The sequence below is a fragment of the Ursus arctos genome, unplaced genomic scaffold (genome assembly GCF_023065955.2).
Source record: "Ursus arctos isolate Adak ecotype North America unplaced genomic scaffold, UrsArc2.0 scaffold_2, whole genome shotgun sequence".
Lineage (NCBI taxonomy): Eukaryota > Metazoa > Chordata > Mammalia > Carnivora > Ursidae > Ursus > Ursus arctos.
In genome coordinates, this window is record NW_026622874.1 from 6,137,539 (window position 1) to 6,158,515 (window position 20,977).

A 20,977-nucleotide genomic window follows, 5' to 3' on the forward strand; every position below is an offset into this window, starting at 1 on the left:
TTCATTGTGTACTGTCGAGTTTTGCTTGCTTTTGAGCTTGATGAAAATGTGACATGTGTGTCATCTGCCGTGCTCTCTTCCTGCTTATTCCGAGATTCACCCTTGTTCTGCATGCTGTGTGTAGCTCATTGCTTTTCACTGCTATAACATACTCTGTCGAGTGAGTAAATCACAGTTCCTTTCTCCATTCTCTCATTGGTGAACTTGGAATTATTTTCCAGGTTTTGCTGCTGTGAACACTGATGGCTGTGTCTTTGAACACATGTGCAGGAGTTTCTTTATATCTCACATCTAGGAGTGGAATTGATGGGGCACAGAGAATTCAGGGGTTCAACCTTACAAGATAGTGTCATTATTTTCCAGAGTCATTGTACCGGTTCCTACTCCCCCCACTGCCCCCCCGCCAGCAGTACAGAGGAGTTCCTACAGACCCATATCTTCTCTGACCTTGCCATTCTCAGAATTCATAGTTTTATAACCATTATCAACGGTTGTAAAATGCTGTCTCATCAAAGCATTGATTTGCATGTCCCTAATCTTTGTATGTTTATTCATCTTTCATTTATGTTTATTCATTCTTATTTCTTCTTCTTGAAAACCTAGTCATGCTTTTTGCTCACTTTTCTGTTTGTCTTCTTTTTTATTAATTTATTGAAATTCTTTATATATTGTAAATACGGAGTTAGTAAGGGGTGGGATAAATCTTCTCCATTTGTGACCTATCCATTTTGATTGTGTATTTTGCTAAGCGTTTATTTTAGTAACAATAAATTATATTATTTTGTTGTAAACTTGTTATAAATTTTTTTTTTTTAGATTTTATATAAATCTAAGTTAGTTAACATATAGTGTATTACTAGGTTCAGGGGTTATTGTTACAAATCATTCTTATCCTTTCATCTTACGTTTTTTCTGTTTGGAAACTTTCCTAACTCAAGGTCATAAAGATAGGACCTTTATTCCAAACGTTTGAAAGTTGTGCATGTTGCATGTATGCCCTTAATGCCTGTGGAGTTGGTGTTTGATGTGTAGTGTGCGGTGGGGACTCTGTTCATCTGTTCCATGTACGTGAGCAATTGCTTTGTCACCATTAACTGACAGCCCCCCTCTCCCCAGTGGTACAGAGTTTCATCCCTGTCATTTGTGAACATACGGTTCTAATCACATTCATAAAGTAGCTGCATTGATATCTTCTTAGTATAATGATTTCGTCACTAATGGCTTTAAAAAGTCAAATTTAAGATTTAAATATATTTCTGTTCTCACCCCCCCAGAATATTCTTCCTTCAAAATGTTGTCATTGTAACTTTCTTGTTCAAATTAGATAGTTTTTTACTCATTTCCCATCAGAATTAATGTTAATTTTTTGTTGATTTTTTGAGGGAGCATATTTTGAAGAAGATGGATAAATGGAAGGTCTCAATAGTGTGTGCTTTCTAAATAGGCCAGATGTTTTATGATTTCATTTGAAGGTTTTATTGGAATAGTAATTTCCTTTTTTTTTATTTTAGGTTCGACCCTTAAACAGTGAAGGATCATTAAACCTTTTGGGGTTGGAGACAATTAGATTAATATATTTCAAAAATAAGATGGCAGGTAAGAAAATACACATTAATGGGATGGCTTCAGTGGAAATGTTCTCTCTAAGCTGACTGCCTAGAGATAATAAAAAAGTGGCAGAGACCAGATTTAAACTCGGGTTTATCTTACTCCAGAGTCTGTGATCTTGGCTACTGTCATCTTCTCCTCAATCTATTAAGATAAATGTCTGCATAAAAAGCCATTCTGCTTAATCTCGCATAGCTGTATACACAAAGTATTTGTTTTTGACCTACCTTGTTGTTTTTCTGTGGAGTACTGAGTTAAGTGGCCACAGTATAGCTGTAGGTGTCTTCCGTGTCTTCTGTACTGCTGATACCGCCAAGCCCAACCCAGGTTTGTGGCACTGAAATGGTGAAAACTCATCCAGAGTTCTGACTGGGGACTTCGGGTATACACCTTCTGCCAACGCACAGGGCTCTGAACTCCGGAAGTGCTCGTGTCAGCCTGGGCAGGGAGGGCAGGGAGGAGGGTCCCAGGAGCGCCAGAATCGGGAGCAGGGAGTGGGAGCCCCAGATGGGAGTTCCAGAGAGGACAAGGGCAGTGTCCACAGTCCCTGTGTGCCTTCACACCGGCTGTCCCGCACGTGCTCTTGGCGCCCTGGGGGTTTCTGGGTTGCCGGCCTGGTGGTTGTAGGAGAGGACTTCTGAACGGAGAGTCAGAATTTAGAAATGATTCCCATTCAGTGATGGATCCACCATGAAGCTAATGACACAGAGCTTTACGCCTCTCACCTCTAAGGGCCTGTACTTAATTTTGTGTCTGTCTCTTAGAGGAAGTCCAGACACTGGTATAAGACTGGCTCCACCCTGTTCTCACTGTGTGTGGCCGTGATGATCACAGAATATGTCCATGTCCCAGGTCGTGTCTGTAGGATGAAGCCTCTTCCCGCTTGTGTCCCCCCAGCTGTCATCTTTCTGCTCTGAGCAGGAGCTTAGCCAGGGAAGACCCCTCAGAATCTCAGAGTAGGTGTCCCCAGGAAAGGCAAGGGGCCCTGTTCCCCAGAGGCCCTTTCTGTTTCTCTGTCTTGCTCTGTCCTTCATCTCTCAGGGGCTCAAAGTGTTGCTGTGGCCTCTGGCCGTCCCGCCTCTCCCGCTGCCACCATAACTCACCCAGACATGCCCTGCCCTCATGATTCCCAAATTCCAAAACCGTGTTTCCCGTGGAGTTAAGAAAGCAACTGATGAAGCTGCATTATTCCGACCCAAGAAGGGTGCTGCTTTTCCGCTCGTCATCTGCCCTGCTCGCCTTGCACGCTCCTGCGTGGCTCTTTTCTCACTTGCACTTCGTGGCTGTTAAAAATTCTGAAGCTTGGCTTTTCTCCTCTTCCTTATTTAGAGAATGGCATCCATCATGTTGTGTGAATAGAGCTGTCTATTTTATTCCTTGAGTGTGTTCACAGATTTCAGCCTGTCCGGGGAGCCCTTGGCGGACGGTTTTGTTTACTTCTAGGTATTAAATTGAAACCAGGTGCATCCGATCAAGTGTCATCTCCTCCCCAAGATCGGAAGAGTAGAAATAGCGACAGTCTTACCTTTAGCAAAGGAAGCTAGTGGGAGAGCGAGGTTTTGTGCTTGGTCCATGTCTGGCAGCCTGGATCTTGCAAAGGAAATGTTTTATTATTGTCAAAATACTTTTAGTTATCATTTACACGAATAATTTACTCTTACGCCTGACTGCCGCACAGCTTCTCGGGAGGAGCATTGGAACCAGTGCCCGGGAGGTGAGAGGAGACAGTGCAGAGAGATCGCAGGGGCAGGGAGCAAAGGGACAGGACCCTAGGCAGCTGCATTTTTCTTGTCTTCCCCTAAAATTGTGCCACTTTATGTTTATAATCAAATGGAAGTGAAACTGTACTTTGTAAGCTGTGTTTAACTTTCGCGTACACCTGTTTACATATGTCCTGGTTTAAATTATTATTTGTTGTGAGCGTCAACAGACAACGTTTAAAAATGAGAATCACGTATGTTGTACAACTGGCAGATGTTGGTACCATCCTAGAGATTGACGGATAAAGAGCATTGTAGCGCTTTACAGAACATCGCCGTGCTTCGTATTTTTTCTAACAGAAGGGGATGAGCTGGTGGTTCCTGAAACGTCAGACAACAGTCGGAAGCAGATGGTTAGAAACATCAACAACAAGCGGCGCTTCTCCTTCAGGGTCCCGGAGGAGGAGAGGGCTCAGCAGAGGAGGTGGGTGTGCAGCTGGGGTCCCGTCTGCCTGGGCTCCGTGGTCCTGATGCTGGCATTGGACTCGGAGGGCAGATGTGAGCTCTGAAAATCGCTCACCCATCTGTGGTGTCAAAACCGCAGTCGTGAACGAACTTCTCAGTGTATTTGTAATTAATTCTCTCCCAGTGTGAGTGCGCCCCGGATGAAAGTACCATAGTGTAATTCATTGCTCTGTGTATATGAAGTACTGACAATTTTTGGACCATGGGCCTTTGTATAGTATTATAAACAGCACACGTCTGCGTGTGGTACGTCTGCACTGGCTTTAGAACTTCGGGTTAACTCTCTTCGTGAGCAGACAGCCGAAAGGCTTGAGGTATTTCCAGGCCCATATAAAAACATCCCTGAAGTGTTATCAGTTATTTTAAAAGACATACATAAAATGGTCAAAACTGTCTATAAAAGAGAGCTCTGATATGTGAGTGCTAAGAGAAGCCTATTTTCCCACCAAAACACTCAAGATCTTTTATTTAAAACAAAAGTTTCTAAGTAAAGTTTTAATGGAGTATATTTTACTGTTAATTCTATCCTTATTAAACATTTCAGTTTTATTTTTGTGAATAAAGGATGCTTAATTTTTTTCTGAAGTTATCTAGATCGAGCACAAAAACAGTGTCTAAACAGGTGTTTTATCTTCCAGAGAGATGCTGCGAGATCCAGAAATGAGAAATAAATTAATTTCTAACCCAACTAATTTTAACCACATAGCACACATGGGCCCAGGAGATGGAATACAGATCCTAAAAGACCTGCCCATGGTAAGAGAAATGAAGGGGGAGCGGGAACGGGGTTACGAGTGGGGCAGAGGGGGGAAAAGCAAACATGCGTGCCTAGATCCATATGTAGACTTAAGAGGAAACGTTAGTGTGATGATGAAACATTTGTGTCCATGCATCAAAATATGTGTAAGATGCGTGATGAGATACACCTGATGAGAAAAACACAACATCTGGGCATCGTGAGAAACCAGACAGATCGAGTTCTTACTTAGTTGCAGACCCCATAAACTTGTCCCGTATCCAGACTTACTGTTCGTGGTGGAATACGTTGGAGACAGTCTCTACCGAGACCCAGAACTTGCTCATGAAATTGCTAACATTTCACTACGTTTTAGCAATTCAGACCTTTGCCCCCCGCCTGCCCAGAGAACCATGTTAGGTTGGTCATTAATGGCCACACCTCTTAGCTCGTTGGACAAGCAAATCATCTTCCTCTCCCCAGTTATAAATATGTTGCCTGGTCTGTCTTGCACACAAAAGTACAACACAGAAAAACTTGTTTTTCACATGAAGATTAGATTCTTGGACCCAGTATGCTGAGATAAGGAATATCCATGGCATTAGCTAATTTTCCAGGCTCTGTTTACACTTCACATTTCGGTATCATAGTACTCAGCAAATTATTGAAACTCTAATGGAACCCTTTTGATCACGGGGTGTAGTGTTAGATTTGTGAATCTGGACCCAGAGCTCTTTCTATGGGAGTCTGTCCTGTTACCCTCATTACCAACTCTGCTGTGATAGGAGGTACAAGGATCTGTCGTTGACAGGAAAAAAAAAAAAACAAAAAAAACCTAGGTAATAGAGTTTTTATGTGCAGTCAGGTTTTTTTAAATAAGAAAGTTAAGCTTTTGAAGGTATTCTGCATTTGTTTCATGGGAGGAACAAAAAAATCAGTCATGGAGTCTGAGTTCCTCTTTGGAAATATCCCGATTAACCAGTTGACCCTGTTTTTGAACCGACACAATGCTCTTACTGTTACCACCAAGGTATTATGATGACCTGGTTATTGTGCTGCGTCCCCTTCTTTAGGGAGTTCAAATCATGAACAGTAGCCATTTATCCCCTTGGAGCGGGGATTTTTATTACCTGTGCTGGATAAATTATGAATAAAGTGTTCAAAAAGATTACACGTAGTAATTAAAACTAAGTAAAAAATCTAAGACTAAGCACGTGAAATGTTAAACTGTTACACTTACCTATCGTATTTAAGACTTCACTGGCTTTTCACCTTTTGCCTGGGAATGAGATTTCAGATTTCTCTCCGTTTACCCATTCTGAACATGTGTTTAAAGTTCTCAGGCTGGTTTTCCTTTATTCTCAAGTAAACAGGACACAACCATACGGTCCAAAGCCTCTGTCTTTTTAGAGAGGATTTTTACATTTTGATGAACGCTGGAAATGTGAGTATATGTTATAGCTTATACTTGATAGCTCAAGTGTTACTGTACCATTTTAGTGAAAGTTTTTAAGGTTTCGGAGAGAGAGGGATGCAAATTTCAAACATGCTTATGTTGCAAAGCGATACATCAACAAATACAAAATTATTTCAGTAGCTGACAAGGTTTTAATAGGTATTATACTTTTTAAATTAAAATTTCTCTCACTTGTGCTTCATTTTGGTGCACAAAAAAAGAATATACATAGTTTTTATCTTACATATTCCCACAACATAAGAGTTATGGAAAATTTTTTATATATTCTGTTATCTCCCAGAAATTACAGTTATTTTCCTTAAGGTGAAATAGTTTCAGGGTTTCATAAAATATCCCTCTCCTTGGTGGTCTTCTGCCATCAGGTGAAAAACCAATTTACTAATGTTCCAGAATTGTTTTCTGACCTTCATACACAGTGAGACCTGGTCATCACACACACTGAGTGAGCACAGTGAAAAGAAATGTCAGATTTCAGACATCGTGAGAACTTTTATATCAAAGCATCCCTCCTTACTCCACTTTTTCTCCCTTTTCTCTCCCACCACTTAAGTAAAAGAAATCTCTTTTATTATTGTTGTTGTTCAGAATAAGGTCTGGTCTTGATTACTGAGCTGAACAAGCTCAGAGAGTATGTCCTGAGGATGTTTCCCCCACCTGGCTGCGCGACACGTGGCCTTCTATGCTCGCCGCTTGTCCCCAATAGACCTCTTGAGTTTTAGCATTTCTTGTCCCCATGACTGCCTCGTTGGCTCTTTCCGTCATTAACACATGTACCCCTCAGCCCTAGAATGCAGTCCAATTTTTAATGTTTCTTCCAGTCCTTTCTTACCTTGTAAGCACTTTTGTATTTCCAGGACAAGAAGTTGGTGTACATTTTTGAAACCTGTTTCTTCGCCTTAGTTTCATTTTCACCTGGCCTTCTTCCCTTTACTAGCAAGGGACGTACAAGCCGGGGGTGTTTATAGGCACCCACTTCACCACCTAGCCCGTATTTTTGGTAAACTGTCCGCCCAGACCCGTGCTGGTCTAGGGGGAGACACTGGTAAACAGCACGTTAGTATGCACGTCTGAAAAAAATTAGTAATATGCGTGTGTGTATCTGTGTGTATATATGTTTTTTGAAAAGCTTATGATATTTTAATAGGTTCCCAGGTTTTAATATGTCCTTTCTGCTGCAATGGAATTATCTGTGTTTAATGAAAATTTTCCAAAAATTAAGATGAATTAAATTCACCTACCGTTAATATGTGTCAGAAGAGCTTTCAAACCCCAGAGCTCCATGTTATCATCCGTGCAAAGAGCGGCATGTACCCCAGACAGTTTTATGTTTTAACTTACTCATATCAGTACTGTTTTCCTGGGAAATACTTATGAGCTTAGAGAGTTTACTGGATATTTTTAGAAGCTCTTCTGTGTACCAAAATGACACTGATAGAGGATTGTTTGCCTCACAAATGTGCAAGAGATCATCAGGATGAGGGAGTCCTGGGTCCGATGGGAGCCCTTCACGCGTGCGTCAGTGTGGCCGGAGGGTATCAGCTGTCAGTGGGAAGCGGCGCGTGGGACTGAGAAGTCCCTACTGCAGTAGCTCCTCGAATCCTGGTTGTCCTTTGCTTTTGTTCATAGTGGGCACTGGCAACAGAGGGCAGATTTTTCTGCAGTTGAATACAAGAATAATAGTTTATCTCCAGAAGATTTATTTTTGGCCCATGACATTTCTCCTGGCCTTTTACCCATCCCTGGAGTTGTTCATGAAGACCGCGTCTCTAGCTCGGTGACCCCTTACAGCTCCGCGAAGTAATATTGCTTCTTCAAGTCAAAGTGACATTGACATCAGTAGTTTTTTTTCTTTTTGGAAATAACCTTGGAAGGCACTGATTCACGCCCATCTCTAAACTTCAAACAGTATCTCATAGAAGAGCTTTTGTTTAAGTCTGCGTAAGTTGCCAGGTTGTGTTAAGCAAAGCCGGCTCATTGCAGCTCGGGAGGGCGTGTTCCACCAGCTTTCTCCCCGCAAGTCCTTCCCTCCCGCCCCTGAACTCCTTGGCCACTCCAGGCCTGAACCTTGAAAGTGCCGCTCAGAGACGGTGGCTGGGTGCTGAGTGACGGCTCCCAGATTACTCAGAAGTCATTGTACCTGAAAAACTGGAGTCCTCCATTTGAAAAGCTTTTTCTGTATCTTTAGTATTATGTTATTTGATGTTTTAATACACCCAGACGTGGAAGGGAAGATTTTTTCCCCTTGTTAAAAACAGACCTGTCCTTTTGGGTGTCTGAGTGGACAGGTGTGGGCTGCTGAGAGTCACGCCAGTGATTAGTTCTTCCTCAGTCCCTCACTGCTCTTGTCAGAGGAAAATAAGATCAGTAAAAACAAACACACGTCAAGAGTCTGTAGATCCCAGGAAATGGTTTCCGGTTTCTACAGAAACAGTTTCATAGTGCTTCTGGCTGTGGGTTCGCTGCTCTTTCGCTTTCTTGCTTTTTCTGTCCTTGTTGTTGGTGTGTTTTTGCCATATTTTGATTCTATCGCGTAAGAAAATCCTCAACTAAACTCTGAAAGTCTCCTTGTGTCTCCACAAGTCCAGTTTTTGCTCACTTGATGATAGTAATAAAAAAAATAATTTTATAAAGCGAATGATCTTTTGCACATCAGCAGTTTTGTTTACCGCAGGGCGATTACAAAATTTACCTCTCCAAGGCCTGAAAGTATTTCATGAAGGACTCGGTTCTGATGTGAGATCTGTCATTCCTGCTCCGTGCATGCTGTGAAATGTCACGTATGACCATTGAATCCGTTCTCATGACCTTACGACTTCTGTTCTTCTTCCTGTCATTTCGTTAGCCAGGCTTCCCTCATCCATCCCCTCATCATCACTCCGGCCTGATCTCCTCTCCGATCAACTTTGAGCACATCTATCACATGACTGTTAATTCTGCTGAAAAATTTCTCTCTCCTGATTCCATAAACCCCGAGTATTCCCCGTCTCTGCGCTCTGTCCCCGGTACACCAAGCTTTATGACTCTGAGGGTATGAACAGCTGAGCCAGGGGTTAACTTCCACTAACCGTGTGCGGACATCCTGTAGCTTGCTTGACAAGTAACTCTGCTGGGGGGGGTGGGGGGGCACTTTGTGAATGTGTGCCTTCGGCCTGCTTCTCTTCTGCCAAACCTCTGTTCTTCCTCCTCCTCCTCTTCGAGTTTGTTTCTTTTTTTGAGGAAACACATGAAGACAGGGGAGGATTTCACTTTTAGTTTTTAAACAGTGGTGGAGGGTTTTTTTATGTTTCATAGAGGATTTTCCCATCGTGATTTTTCCCTTTCCAGATACCATCATTAAAAATAGCCCCTGTGTGGGTCTTTATTCTGTTTAAACAAACAAAAAGGGAATCCCAGAATTTCTCCATTTTTTTATAGCTCATTCAGCCTAGAACCAGTTTGATTCAGAGACAATTTTTTCAGTTAGTGACATTCAAGTCTGTGGCAGGGCCTAGCCACAGGCCTTCTTTTACAGTAAACCCCTTTTTGAAAAGTTTAAAAATCTCCCAGGTAAAAATTACAATAGTATTAACGAGTCACAGGAAAAATGAGAAAAAGAAGATAATCTCACTAGTCTTCCAGGTACTGATAGGCCTTTCATTCCAGCCAGGATCCAAGATCTAACAACTAAATCAGAGGGAGAACTGACACAAGGGGCTGCATTCAGAAGGACTGTGGCCCGTGCTGGCGGCCCCTTCGGTTCAGCCTGATAGCTTTGTAACCGGGGACCTTGCAGTGTCCGGAGAGCCGGTGGCCGTCAAGGCAGATTATCTGTACTTCCACCAAAACCACAGGCTTAGCTAACTCCTCAGGAACGTTTTCTCAAGTTCATTTTGCAGATAAGATGCTTGGATTCTGTCCTGCACACCTGTGTCCCGCAGCACCCCCTGACTTAGCAAAATAGTAGCACCAATTTTTTATTTGCATAGAAAACTATAGGGTAAGTTTATTTTTGTGTTTTTGTTTGTATTAGAAAAGTAGCCTAAATTGTAATGTTTGAAATGGCATTGACACGAAACTATATAATGTCATTTCAATATCTTACTTGACAAAATGAGATCAACGATGATAAAAATAAGACTTAGTTTGCTTGGTAACAGATTGCAAGGGGTGGATTCCAGAGGAGTGTTGTGGAACTTAATTGGTCAGAATTTTTTCCATGAAAGATGACAGAGACGTTCTGTAAGTCAGTCCTTTGCTAGTTAGGAACACCGTCGTCAGTGGAAGTTTCCTCCTAATCCAAAGCATATTTGCGCACAGAAAAGACCAGCAAAGCTGGTTTCCTGGCACTTTAGACAGAAGTCGAACTCCAGCTGAATGAATGGTAAACCGTCTTTTGTGGAGTTTTTCCTCACAAAGCATGCCTCCTGTGAGTCTTCCATTACTTCAGCATCGGTGTTACTAAACCACTGGTATATTTTTACAGGCTTAATTTATGCCATTTATTCGAGGCTGGGTTTGTTCTGGGGGGAAGGGCACCACCAAGGTGTCAGAAGCCTTGCAGCGGAAACAGTCAGGATGCAGGGGTTGAAACTGACCTTCCCATCCCCTGCTCTCTCCTCGGCCGTGCCTGTCACTGCTGTCTCGGGGGCTGCTGCTCTACGCGTGGATGTTAAAATGCTGGCGCTCTTTCAGTGTCAGTTGTTTTATTTTCTTGGAAAAAGGGAAAGCATTTGCTTTGAATAAGTAACACAGTAAGAATTAAATGGACTTTGCAGATTTGGTCTGTGACCCAGTATGGCAGCGGTTGGCTCTGCGGCCCGCTGGCTCTCCGCCGCCGTGGCTCCCGAGTTCTTCACACGATATTAACGCGTGTTTTCCGGACTGCCGACCTTGGCCCGATGTTAGTTGTTTTGACACAATCTTCTCTCAGGCGTCAGCCACCCCTCCTCCTGGTCTCCAGCGTTTCGGTCCGTCGAGGCGGCCAAGTGCTTTCTGTTCTCAGCCAAGTTCAGACAGCTCATTCTCCACGCCTCCTTTCAAGCCGTGTAGGACTTTCAAAGTACTCACTGGCCCATTTTTCTACCCGGAACCCCAAAGCCATTCCATAATGTGATGGAAAACTTCTCCAACCAGTGTTGCCAAGTGAGGTCACTTCCCCCTGGCTATGGGGACGTGCTGTCTGGGGCCCACAGTGCCGCTCCGCCAGCCTGGGGAGTGGGGGTGCGACCGTGTCGCCCAGTACATTTACTGGAGAAAAATACACTCCTCATTGCCGTGCCTCCAAGCCGGCTTATTCTGTTCAGCTAGTGGAGTCATCCTAGTAGAAATCTCAGAAGTAGCAGAAACTTTGTGTCCATTATCTGCAAATGTCCATGTAATTCTGCACTTTGCTGTCCCTTCTAACCATATAACTTTTACTTAACTTTGTCACAACAAAGAGAGCTCCTGTTTACTGATAACCATCTCACTAAGTACAAGGATGAGCACTTCCCTTGACTGGGGCCAGGTGACTTCTGTTAGGGTTTCATACTTTTGGGGGCAGGGGGGATTATGCAGTCTGTTCACTCTGGTCAAGATCATTTGTTGAAATTAAAGTGAGAAGTAGACATCTCTGCAGAAAATCACTTTCTGGGGCGCCTGGGTGGCTCAGTCATTAAGTGTCTGCCTTCAGCTTAGGGCGTGATCCCGGCGTTCTGGGATCGAGCCCCACATCAGGCTTCTCCACTGGGAGCCTGCTTCTTCCTCTCCCACTCCCCCTGCTTGTGTTCCCTCTCTCGCTGGCTGTCTCTCTCTCTCTCTCTCTGTCAAATAAATAAATAAAATCTTTAAAAAAAAATCACTTTCTCTCTGGCTGAAGAGTTTCTCTCTGTGTTTTGCTTTCAGAACCCTCGGCCTCAGGAAAGTCGGACGGTGTTCAGCGGCTCAGTCAGTATTCCATCCATCACCAAATCCCGCCCTGAGCCCGGCCGCTCCATGAGCGCTAGCAGCGGCCTGTCAGCGAGTAAGTGCTGCCCCCGGGAGCCCAGGGCCCCCTGCTCTCACCTGTCCCACGCATGCACGCTCCCGGGCTGTGCCGAGGAAGCACATGTGCGCTTGTGGGGGAAATGATCGTGGGGTGCCTTTCGAGCTCACGGTGCACCTGGGAGACAGACACTTTATACCACAAGTTGTGATGATCGACGCTGCGAAGGAAAGAAATAGGGCACCGTCAGAGAGTAACAAGGGGTGGCCGTTGGGGACGAAGCCACACTGAGAGGAATTAGGAAGGTCACGTGCCCTCCCGACGGGCGAAGCCGTGTCTGAGTCATGTTTGATGAATTGCACGAAGGCAAGTGTGGCCACCTGGTAGTCAGGGAGTGACCCACGAAATAAAGCACAAGAGGGAGGCAAGGGTCAGATCAAGCAGGACCGTGCCGAGCAAGCTGAGACTGTTTTATTAGAAACGCAACAGGACGCCTCTAAAGAATTTAGAGGGAGTCCAAAGGGAAGGACTTTTCTCCAATTTACATTTTTTAAAAACACCCTGTGTCTGCCAGGTGGAGACTGGACACAGGGCAAGCTCCGTCCATCCTGCTGGGGCGTCAGAGCGGCCGGCGAGGGACGGCCCCGGGGGATGGCTGCAGAGGAGGGGAGAGGGGAGCCGTGTCAGGGTGAAATCAGTAAGGCCTGGCGGGGAGTTAGTTGTGGGAGGCGAGGGAGAGCGAAGAGTTCCAGGTGACCCTCGGTTTCCTGCTGGAATGGGGGGGGGGGGGGGCAGGGTTCTGGAAGGACCGGCAGAACACGAGGAAGGTTCAAGATCGTAGTTTTGGGATGGAGTTCGCCATTGATCCGGTGAACATCCAGGAGACGGCAGGTCTTCTGCTGGGGCGCAGGGGGTACAGTCGCATGTGACCGAGCACCTGCTTCCTCGCGGCTCGCCGTCTTTATTGTCGGCCTCTCTCCTTTCACCCTGAACCTCAGCGTCTCTTGTCTTATACTCCACCCAGAACCCTGCGCTCAGGGGCCTTGGAGAGAAAACTCTGCTCCGTGCTGGGCAGGCGTCTGCGCCACTAGGACCGGGAGCGACTTCGGGGGTGGGGGGGGGCACGTGAAAAGGCTCCGTTTGAGGAAAAGCGCAGGGACGCCAGTGGCCGCCTGCCCCAGAGTGAGGGCTGGACAGAGGCGGCATCTGACGGCAGCAAGTAGAAGTCAGTCTTGTTGAATTCAGAGAGCTCGGGTAGTTCGTGGATCCCAAGCCTTGAGCTTCGTCGGACGGTCAGCGTGGCTTCTGATTTGGGGGGAGATCGTTCGTAGCCTCGGGCTGTTCTTCCGCCACTTTCTCAGAGGCAGCGTGGCATCGGCCGAGAGGTCGGACGCTGTGAGTGCGGGGTGCCCCCCAGGGTGCAGGTGCCTCTCTTGACACCCACAGCTGGCCCCCAGGGGACACGATCGAGCTTCGGTTTCCCATGAAGTCACTTAGTGAGAAATCGTATCTGTGGCCTCTGGTCCTTGAGCGCTGGCTGTCGGAGGGGACGTCCCTGCTGCCAACGGGGCTTGTTGTCCCCACCCTGGCACTACAGAGATGGGCGATGCTCTGGTAGGTACCTCTCGTGCAGAGCACGGTACCCCAAAACTCCGATCGAAACAATGATCCGGGGGTGCCTGGGGGACTCAGTCAGTGAAGTGTCTGCCTTTGGCTCAGGTCACGATCTCAGGGTCGTGGTGTCGAGCCCTGCATCGGGCCCCACACTGGGCGTGGAGCCTGTTTGGCATTCTCTCTCTCCCTCTCTTAAAAAAAAAGAAAAAATAGGGGCGCCTGGGTAGCGCAGTCGTTAAAGCGTCTGCCTTCGGCTCAGGGCGTGATCCCGGCGTACCGGGATCGAGTCCCACATTGGGCTCCTCCGCTATGAGCCTGCTTCTTCCTCTCCCACTCCCCCTGCTGTGTTCCCTCTCTCGCTGGCTGTCTCTCTGTTAAATAAATAAATAAAATCTTTAAAAAAAAAAAAAAAAAAAAGAAAAAATGATCATTGATTATGTCTGTTTCTGAGGGTGCGGGATCTGGGAGCAGCTGAGTTGGCCCGCTCATCTCAGAGTCCCTGTAGCTGTGGCTGGAGCGTGAGCGGCCAGCCTCTCACGCGGCTGTGGCTGCTTCCCCCGAGCAGGTGGCCAGGGAGGCAGCCAGACGGAAACGGCAGATATTTTACAATCTCCTCTCCTGGGGACTCCCCGCCCCTTGTGCGGGACACTATGGAGCACGCAGACCCATGGCTGGGGTGGGAGTACCAGGGCAGTTGTGGGCCTGATGACCCCTGTGTCACTGCCTCTTGAGAGCATTGCTGCCCCAGGTGTGGCCCTGACCACAGTGAAAAATCTGGCCAGTTGGGAAAGCGATAACCATTTTATTTTCTTCTTATGGATGACGGCTACATGAGATAATGGATTTGCGTTATAACTTGCTGCACGTTCTCAAGACTTGAGATGCAAAGAGAGTATTACAGCATTAACAGCTAAGTCTACAATCTCTTCTCCAAAACCCTTGGGGCCAGATGTTGTTTTTGTTTGTTTTCAGGATTCAGATTTTAAATATATATATATGTTAGGAATCTACCATTTAATGTGTTACATTCCAGTAAGATCCAGCCAGCACCCACAAACAGATTGATATTTATGCAGCCAAATCCATGACTGGTCACACTATAAATATATAAATAAATGTGGTCTTCCAATAAGCTCTGTAGTCAGCCTCCAATTAGCTCAGATTAGGTTTGCCGCTGCGTGGTTTACATCAAGCTTATGAAAACACTTTCAGTTTTCAGGACTTCGGTTTTATGGAACGGCAGGTAAAGATGGGACCTGTAATGCAGGCATGTGCAGGGCTGAGGCGGCCAGCTCCCCGAGAGGGCCGCAGTGAGGGGCCTCTGTCCCTGCTGACTGTGCCCACCAGGTCTGCAGGAACGCGGCAGGCGTGGCCTCCTTGAGGTCCTTGGTAAGAGGAAGGCCCTCCCAGGAATCCCAAGGGGCAACTTCTGTGTCCAGTGCCTCCTGGCTTTCAGAAGAGTCCAGCTCATATGAGAAGGTTCCAGAAGGACAGCCAGCCGAGAGAGGCACAAGAAGGAATAGGGGACCCTGTTGTCCGTCTCCACAACCAGAAGCACAGATCTTCCAGAGCCAGACTCAGGATGGCTTCAGGACATGAAGAGATTCCACAGAGATTCCCACTGTGACTCCATCCTGGTCCCCCCAAGGAGGCAGACCCACTTCTGGCAGCTGGCTCACTGGGGAGCCTCGCGTCTCCTGAGGTCACGCAGAGTCAGACACCTCGCCGCCCAAGCCCCAGAGCCATCAGCCAGCGCTCTTTAGAAGAGGTCATGCCCAATTGTGTGGCCTCAGTCAGCGGGACCACAGTCCTCAGACGGTCCCCAGGCCCCTTTGGCTGGTCAATCAAAATAGACCTGCTTTCATGTGTGAAGATTGGAATGGTCTAGTGTAACTTTTCTTTGAAAGGAACATTCCCCAAGTTCGTTCTTAAAGTGTAAGTCACTGAGGTGGCATTAATGCCTTCTGTTCTACGAAGGGCCCTAGAATGGAGGCAAGGAGACGGGTGAGCAGCGGGTGAGCCCTGAGCAGGCCCCGTGCGCCTACGCTTCCCACTGTGTTCTCCGCCTACCCAGGGCTGCTGTTCCCACAAAATCCCCGTAACGTAGAAGTCATTCTCGTATCTACGGATGGAAACCGAGGCTCGGGAAGGTAGGAGAACATGCTCGCACTCGCACAGTTGACAAGCAGAGCAGCGGAAGCTGCTGGCAGTGTGGATGTTCTTTCGGAATAACAGCATTGGCACAAAATAAAATACAGCTTCCGTGGCACTGAGGCAGGCGTGGAATTGGGATGAGCTTGGCCTTCAGTGAGGCCGTGACCCAAGGACCCAGGAGAGCCCCTCAGAAAAGTCAGGCACGCCTTCATGGCGACACGATGCGCGGTGTGCACGCAGCGTCGGGAGCCAGTGCAGGGTCGTTACGGTGATGCTCGGGCTTCTGCAGCCCAGCGGCCCCGGACGGAAGCCGGCCCGAGTCACCAAGCGCGGGGCCACTCCGGGCAGGTTCCTGCCCTGGCGTGGATGGGGACTTCCATACTCTCGTGGCCGTGAGATACTTGAGGTGCTGGACACGGGCTCTTTTGATGCTATTACTTACTGAATTCTTAGTGTAAAAACACTAAATCGGGATTTGTTCAACCAGCAACAAGTGGAAACGGTCACGGTCTGTATCTTACGTGAAAACCTCGGCAGTCTCTTTAGACCCGTGGTCTTAATATGGAAGCTCAGCAAGATAAAGATGTTTTTTAAGCAAAAACTGAAGAACAAGAAGGAATGCTGAGAGCTTTAAATAGGTCCGAACAATTCCCCAGTATTTCAAGGGTTTTCCGCCATCCTTCTCCCTCCTCTGCGTGGCGCTGGTCCCTCCTCGAGGCGCCTCGGCTCTGAGACCAAACTAGAGGGGGATTTTACAGAAACTCCCCTCACTTTCGCATCTCAGGCTTCTTGCCCTGTGGGACGAAGATGCTTCTATCTGTCCCTTTGCTTTTCATGCAAATTCTCCAGCAGTGACGTGATGGGTGCAAAGGCCGGTGGCCTGGAGAATGCTGCCCCTCGGCCGCTGGCCCTGGGGTCTCCCCCGTCTGCATGCTTTCTGTGGGGCCATCCCCTCGGCCGTCCGCGTGCGGTTCTCAGCCAAGCCTTACCTGAATGCTGTCCTGCAGGGTCGTCTGCACAGAACGGCAGTGCATTAAAGAGAGAATTCTCCGGAGGAAGCTACAACGCAAAGTGGCAGCCCATGCCCTCCCCGTCGGAGGGCTCCTTGTCCTCCGGAGGCATGGACCAGGGAAGTGACGCCCCGGCCAGGGACTTCGAGGGTGAGGTGAGTGGGGCGTGGGCAGCAGCGACGTTCGGTCTGGATTAAAAAGGCTTGTGCACTTAGCGAAGTGATGCCCCCACCTCGAGAGTGGCCTCCGCAGCAATCGGGGGGGGGGGGGGGGTGGCGGGACTCAGGGGCACGCTCAGCGGGGGGCGGGGTTGGGGGGCCGGCTCGGCGGGTTGCCTGCGCTGCACACTGCAGTTTTGCACAGATGTTGTAACAGCCTTTGTGTGACACGGACCCACACTTCTAAAGGCCTGCAGAAAGGATTTGAACTTTTGCCCTATTCTGCGCCCTTTATTGGCCTCAGAAAAGGGGTTTCATTACTGACAGTAGACCAGTCACCCCCCCCCCCCCCGCTTACTTGCTCGGGGTGGCCGCGGTCACCTGTGGGGGGCCGCGCCCCTCCTGCGCCTCTGCCTCTCACTAACGTCCTTTCGGGGCCCCGCAGGACTCGGATTCCCCGAGGCACTCCACAGCTTCCAACAGCTCCAACCTGAGCAGCCCGCCCAGCCCGGTGTCCCCCCGGAAGACCAAGAGCCTCTCCTTGGAGAGCACGGACCGCGGGAGCTGGGACCCGTGAGCGGCTCCGGCGCTCGCAGCGGACGCCAGAGCAGCTTCTCCCTCTCGGCCCCTCCACTGCCGTCTCCGCGTCCATCCCCCGCCCCTGCCGGGAAGGCCCAGGGCCCACGGCAGGAGCAGGGTGGGGGCTCGGGGACTCGGACGATCGCACTTGCAGCCCCCCGCCCCCCGCGCCCCCTCGACTTAACAGCAGCAGCCATCAAGGCAGACTTCCATGAGCAGCTTCACTGAATATCGATTCCATTTCACACACTTAGAGTTGCTTCCCACCATCGTGTCCCCCTCCCCGAAGGTAGCTCGAGTAGACCTCGCAGACGTGCGTGGAAAGAACGGCAGGCGGACTGGTTTGCACGGCAGAGCCTCCGCGGCGCGGGCAGCGCCGGGTCCCCCAGCCGGCCCCCGCCCTCCTCCTGCGCCCACAGCCAATGTCGACCTGATCGTTGCCAGTAAATCCTTATTCACTAAAACAGTGCATATTTTACTACAATACAGAGTTTAAATAAGTACACAATGTAGAGGTTAAATACTGAATGTATATAGTAAAAAGCATCTTGTATTCAGCAAAAGATGGATTCCTATATAAGAGAGAGATCATTTAATTTAAAGAAATGTGTTGTTTCTCGTCTGTTTTCCAGCTAAATAATTTAAAAGGTAGGAAGGCCTCAAGCTGACATTCTAGACCTTAGTAGAAGCAGAGCGAGAAGGGTCAGAGTTCCCTCTCTGGTCACGGCCGCCGTCCCCGGAAGAGCTGCAGGAAAACATTCCGAAACCCGGTCCGGCCGCTCTGGGCTGCGGCCCGAGCGCCTGACCAAACCCTGGACGCCTCTTCAGTGACAGCGTCAACAGGCAGATTTACTTCCAGGTCTTTCGCTAGTGGTAGGATTCAAACCACACTCTGCAGCTTTTATTGTATTTTGGTATTTTCTGCAGATGAATGTAGAAATGCGGTCTCGTCACCTCCTGAGCCCTTCCACTGAAAGCACGCAAGGGATGTCATGGCTTCTGAAGGTCCCTAAAAAGGTTCCTAGACGTGCGTTCCTCCTGGGCTAACCCCGTTCCTTCCTGCGTTGCCAGGACGCGTCCTTGGCTGGGCCCCCTCAGAGAAGCCCGAGAGTTTAATTACCAAATAATAGAAAACCTCAAATGCAAGGACTTGAACAGCCTTAACCAAATACTCTTTCCCGCCCCTGGTGGAAACAAGTGTGGGACCCGCCAGGCAGGGGGCCTGGCGGCGCTCCTGCTGTTCCCGCCGCTGCCGGGAAGCGTGTGCACAACCCGGAGGGCTGGAGTCCTTCACAGTTAGTTCCCCAGTTAAGCACATGAGCAGAGAAAGAGAAATAAAAATATCTCATGGAAGTCAAGATAATCTGGCTCTCTTCCTTTCTATCTAAATTTCCCTGAGCCCTAGCAACGAGAGTTCCTCCTTTCTCTCAGCTTCGGTGAGCGTGGAGCCTTAGTCGCAGTGTCCGAGCGCCGTGTCCCCCGGGGCGCCTGCTTCTCAGCAGAGCTGGGACCGTGTCCGGTTGCTGCTGCTCTGAGAAGGCGCCCGAGGCTCTGTGAGGGGAGAGGTGACCCACGGGGGCCGCCTGCTCGTCCTCTCTCCATCTTTCTGCTTCGGGGAAGAGGTGCCGTGTGAGATGCTCTTGAACGTCCGGATGCCCGGGATCAGACCTTGAGTTTGGTCCCTGCCCTGTGACCCGGCAGCCCCGTCCGCAAGTTCGGCACTTCCCCCCGAGGGGACGGAAGCCACCCGCCAGTGGCCGCTGCCTGTCCTCCTGACCTCCCTGGCCCCTCGCCTCTCCCCTCCCTGGCTCCCCGGCCGTGAGTCACGGGACTCCGCACTAAGCCATTCATTGCAGCTTCGACAACTGCGTGTGAATTTGTGTTGCCTGTAGGTGCTTCTCTTTTAAAGGATGCTTTAGGATCCAAGTGTCACCCTACCTGAGGTCCAGCAGCACTGCAGGGAGTCACGGCAGCAAGAGAGCCCCCGAAGGTGGGAATGATGTGGTCCCTGCCCGCCCCCCAGCACTTTGTGCTCGGTGCCCAGCAGTCTGGAGTCGCGTAGAGCACACCCAGACAGGACCGACCCTGACGGCAGGAGTGTTGGGGAGAAACGCTGCCACGGGGAACAGTTGGGGGGAGCAGCTCTTCCTAAGATAACGATCCTTCTCCTGGGCTTACCCCCCTCAGATGCGAAGCCGTTACCTACAGAAGTTCCTGAGAAGAATGATCTGAAAAGGCAGGGAATGGGTTCTAGGGAAACAGAAAACCTACTGATGGTTCAGAGGGATCAGGAGCAAAGGTCAGGGAGGAGGGAATGCTGCCCGAAGTCTTGCTCTCTTCTCTTGCAGGACCTTTTAAAATCACGTCTGGCAGCAGGCACACATTTCACAGTAGGAGGGACAGCTCAGTGAGGCATTTCTGGAATAGTCTGTATGTATTGGTATTTTGGTGCTATCTATGTCCAGCCAATTTGTCGTCTACCCTTGAATTCTAACTAATTTAATCTTGTGTGCTCTGGGTATATAAAAATTATATGCATATATATATATATATATATATATATATATATATATATATATTCTTTTTGCCAAAAACAAAGCCTTCCTCCTCGTCAAATGCTCACTAAAGCAGATTTCACTTTTGTAGTTTTGGGCACACGCACGCACCCTTACGTCAGCGACGCACGCTCGTCCCCAGGAGCACGGTTGGAAGGTTCGGGGCTGGAGCTGGAAGGGCCCATCTGTTCAGTTTCCCATGCGGTTCTCACACCCAGGCTTCTGGGAAGAATCTGAAGTTGCTGTTATGTTTGCAGCAACAGTCTGTCATTCCTGGCTGGCTCCCAGCCTCTCTCTGCCTTCCGTATGGTTAGAGTCCTGTCATTCCGTTACCTAGTGGCCACATCGACTTCTGTGAAGGCCTGCTTGCGTTTCTGTGGACTCTCGGGTCTCCTCCAGAAGAACCAGAGAGGCTGCGGCCTCCCAGCCAAGCGGGCCGTGCAAGCCCTCCTCCCGGTGTCTGGACGGAGGGGCGCAGCCCGCAGCGGTCAGACAGGGAAGTAGTGGGGCCCGCCGCTCCCCCGGCTCTCTGGCCCGGCCCCTGAGTTAGTAGGTAAGCTGCATGACCGTTCGTTGCGCTCGTTAGCCCTCTTTCCTTGTTCTAATTATCACTCAAGTCCAGATTCTCTGCAGAGTCCGGCTGGGTAAGAGGGCTGGGCTTCCTCTGGAGCCTTCGGCCACCCAGCGCTGGCCACTAGGCCGGCCCTGCCCCCTTCCCAGGGAGTGCTACACACGAGGAGCCATGTCACTTACGGGGGCGACTGACGAGAACAAACCTGGAAACTTTATGAAAACAAAATGACCTGCCTTTTTGTTTGATAGTGGAATATCATTTATTTTATAAATTTTTTAGGGTTTTTTCTCATTGTAATATTGTACAGTTTTGCATGGCCTAGGTGTAATCATTTTTTTGTTTAGAA

The 20,977-nt window shown here is 48.7% G+C and overlaps 1 protein-coding gene across 14 annotated transcripts in view; it reads left to right on the plus strand.

The window, feature by feature from the left end:
• CDC42BPA (CDC42 binding protein kinase alpha) overlaps positions 1-18,865 on the plus strand; it is a 309,574-nt gene extending 290,709 nt beyond the window's left edge. For 7 of the 14 annotated variants that reach the window (XM_057314949.1, XM_044387983.3, XM_044387984.3 and 4 more), the window contains 7 exons: positions 1,512-1,596; positions 3,669-3,792; positions 4,472-4,589; positions 8,889-9,074; positions 11,909-12,026; positions 16,763-16,920; positions 17,369-18,865. In XM_057314949.1, the coding sequence (XP_057170932.1) occupies positions 1,512-1,596; positions 3,669-3,792; positions 4,472-4,589; positions 8,889-9,074; positions 11,909-12,026; positions 16,763-16,920; positions 17,369-17,500 (921 nt within the window). In that variant the 3' untranslated portion in view covers positions 17,501-18,865. The remainder of the gene's footprint in view (positions 1-1,511; positions 1,597-3,668; positions 3,793-4,471; positions 4,590-8,888; positions 9,075-11,908; positions 12,027-16,762; positions 16,921-17,368) is intronic. The other 7 variants (XM_057314950.1, XM_048225088.2, XM_044387987.3 and 4 more) reach the window with 1 other exon arrangement.
• The last annotated feature ends 2,112 nt before the right edge of the window (positions 18,866-20,977 follow it).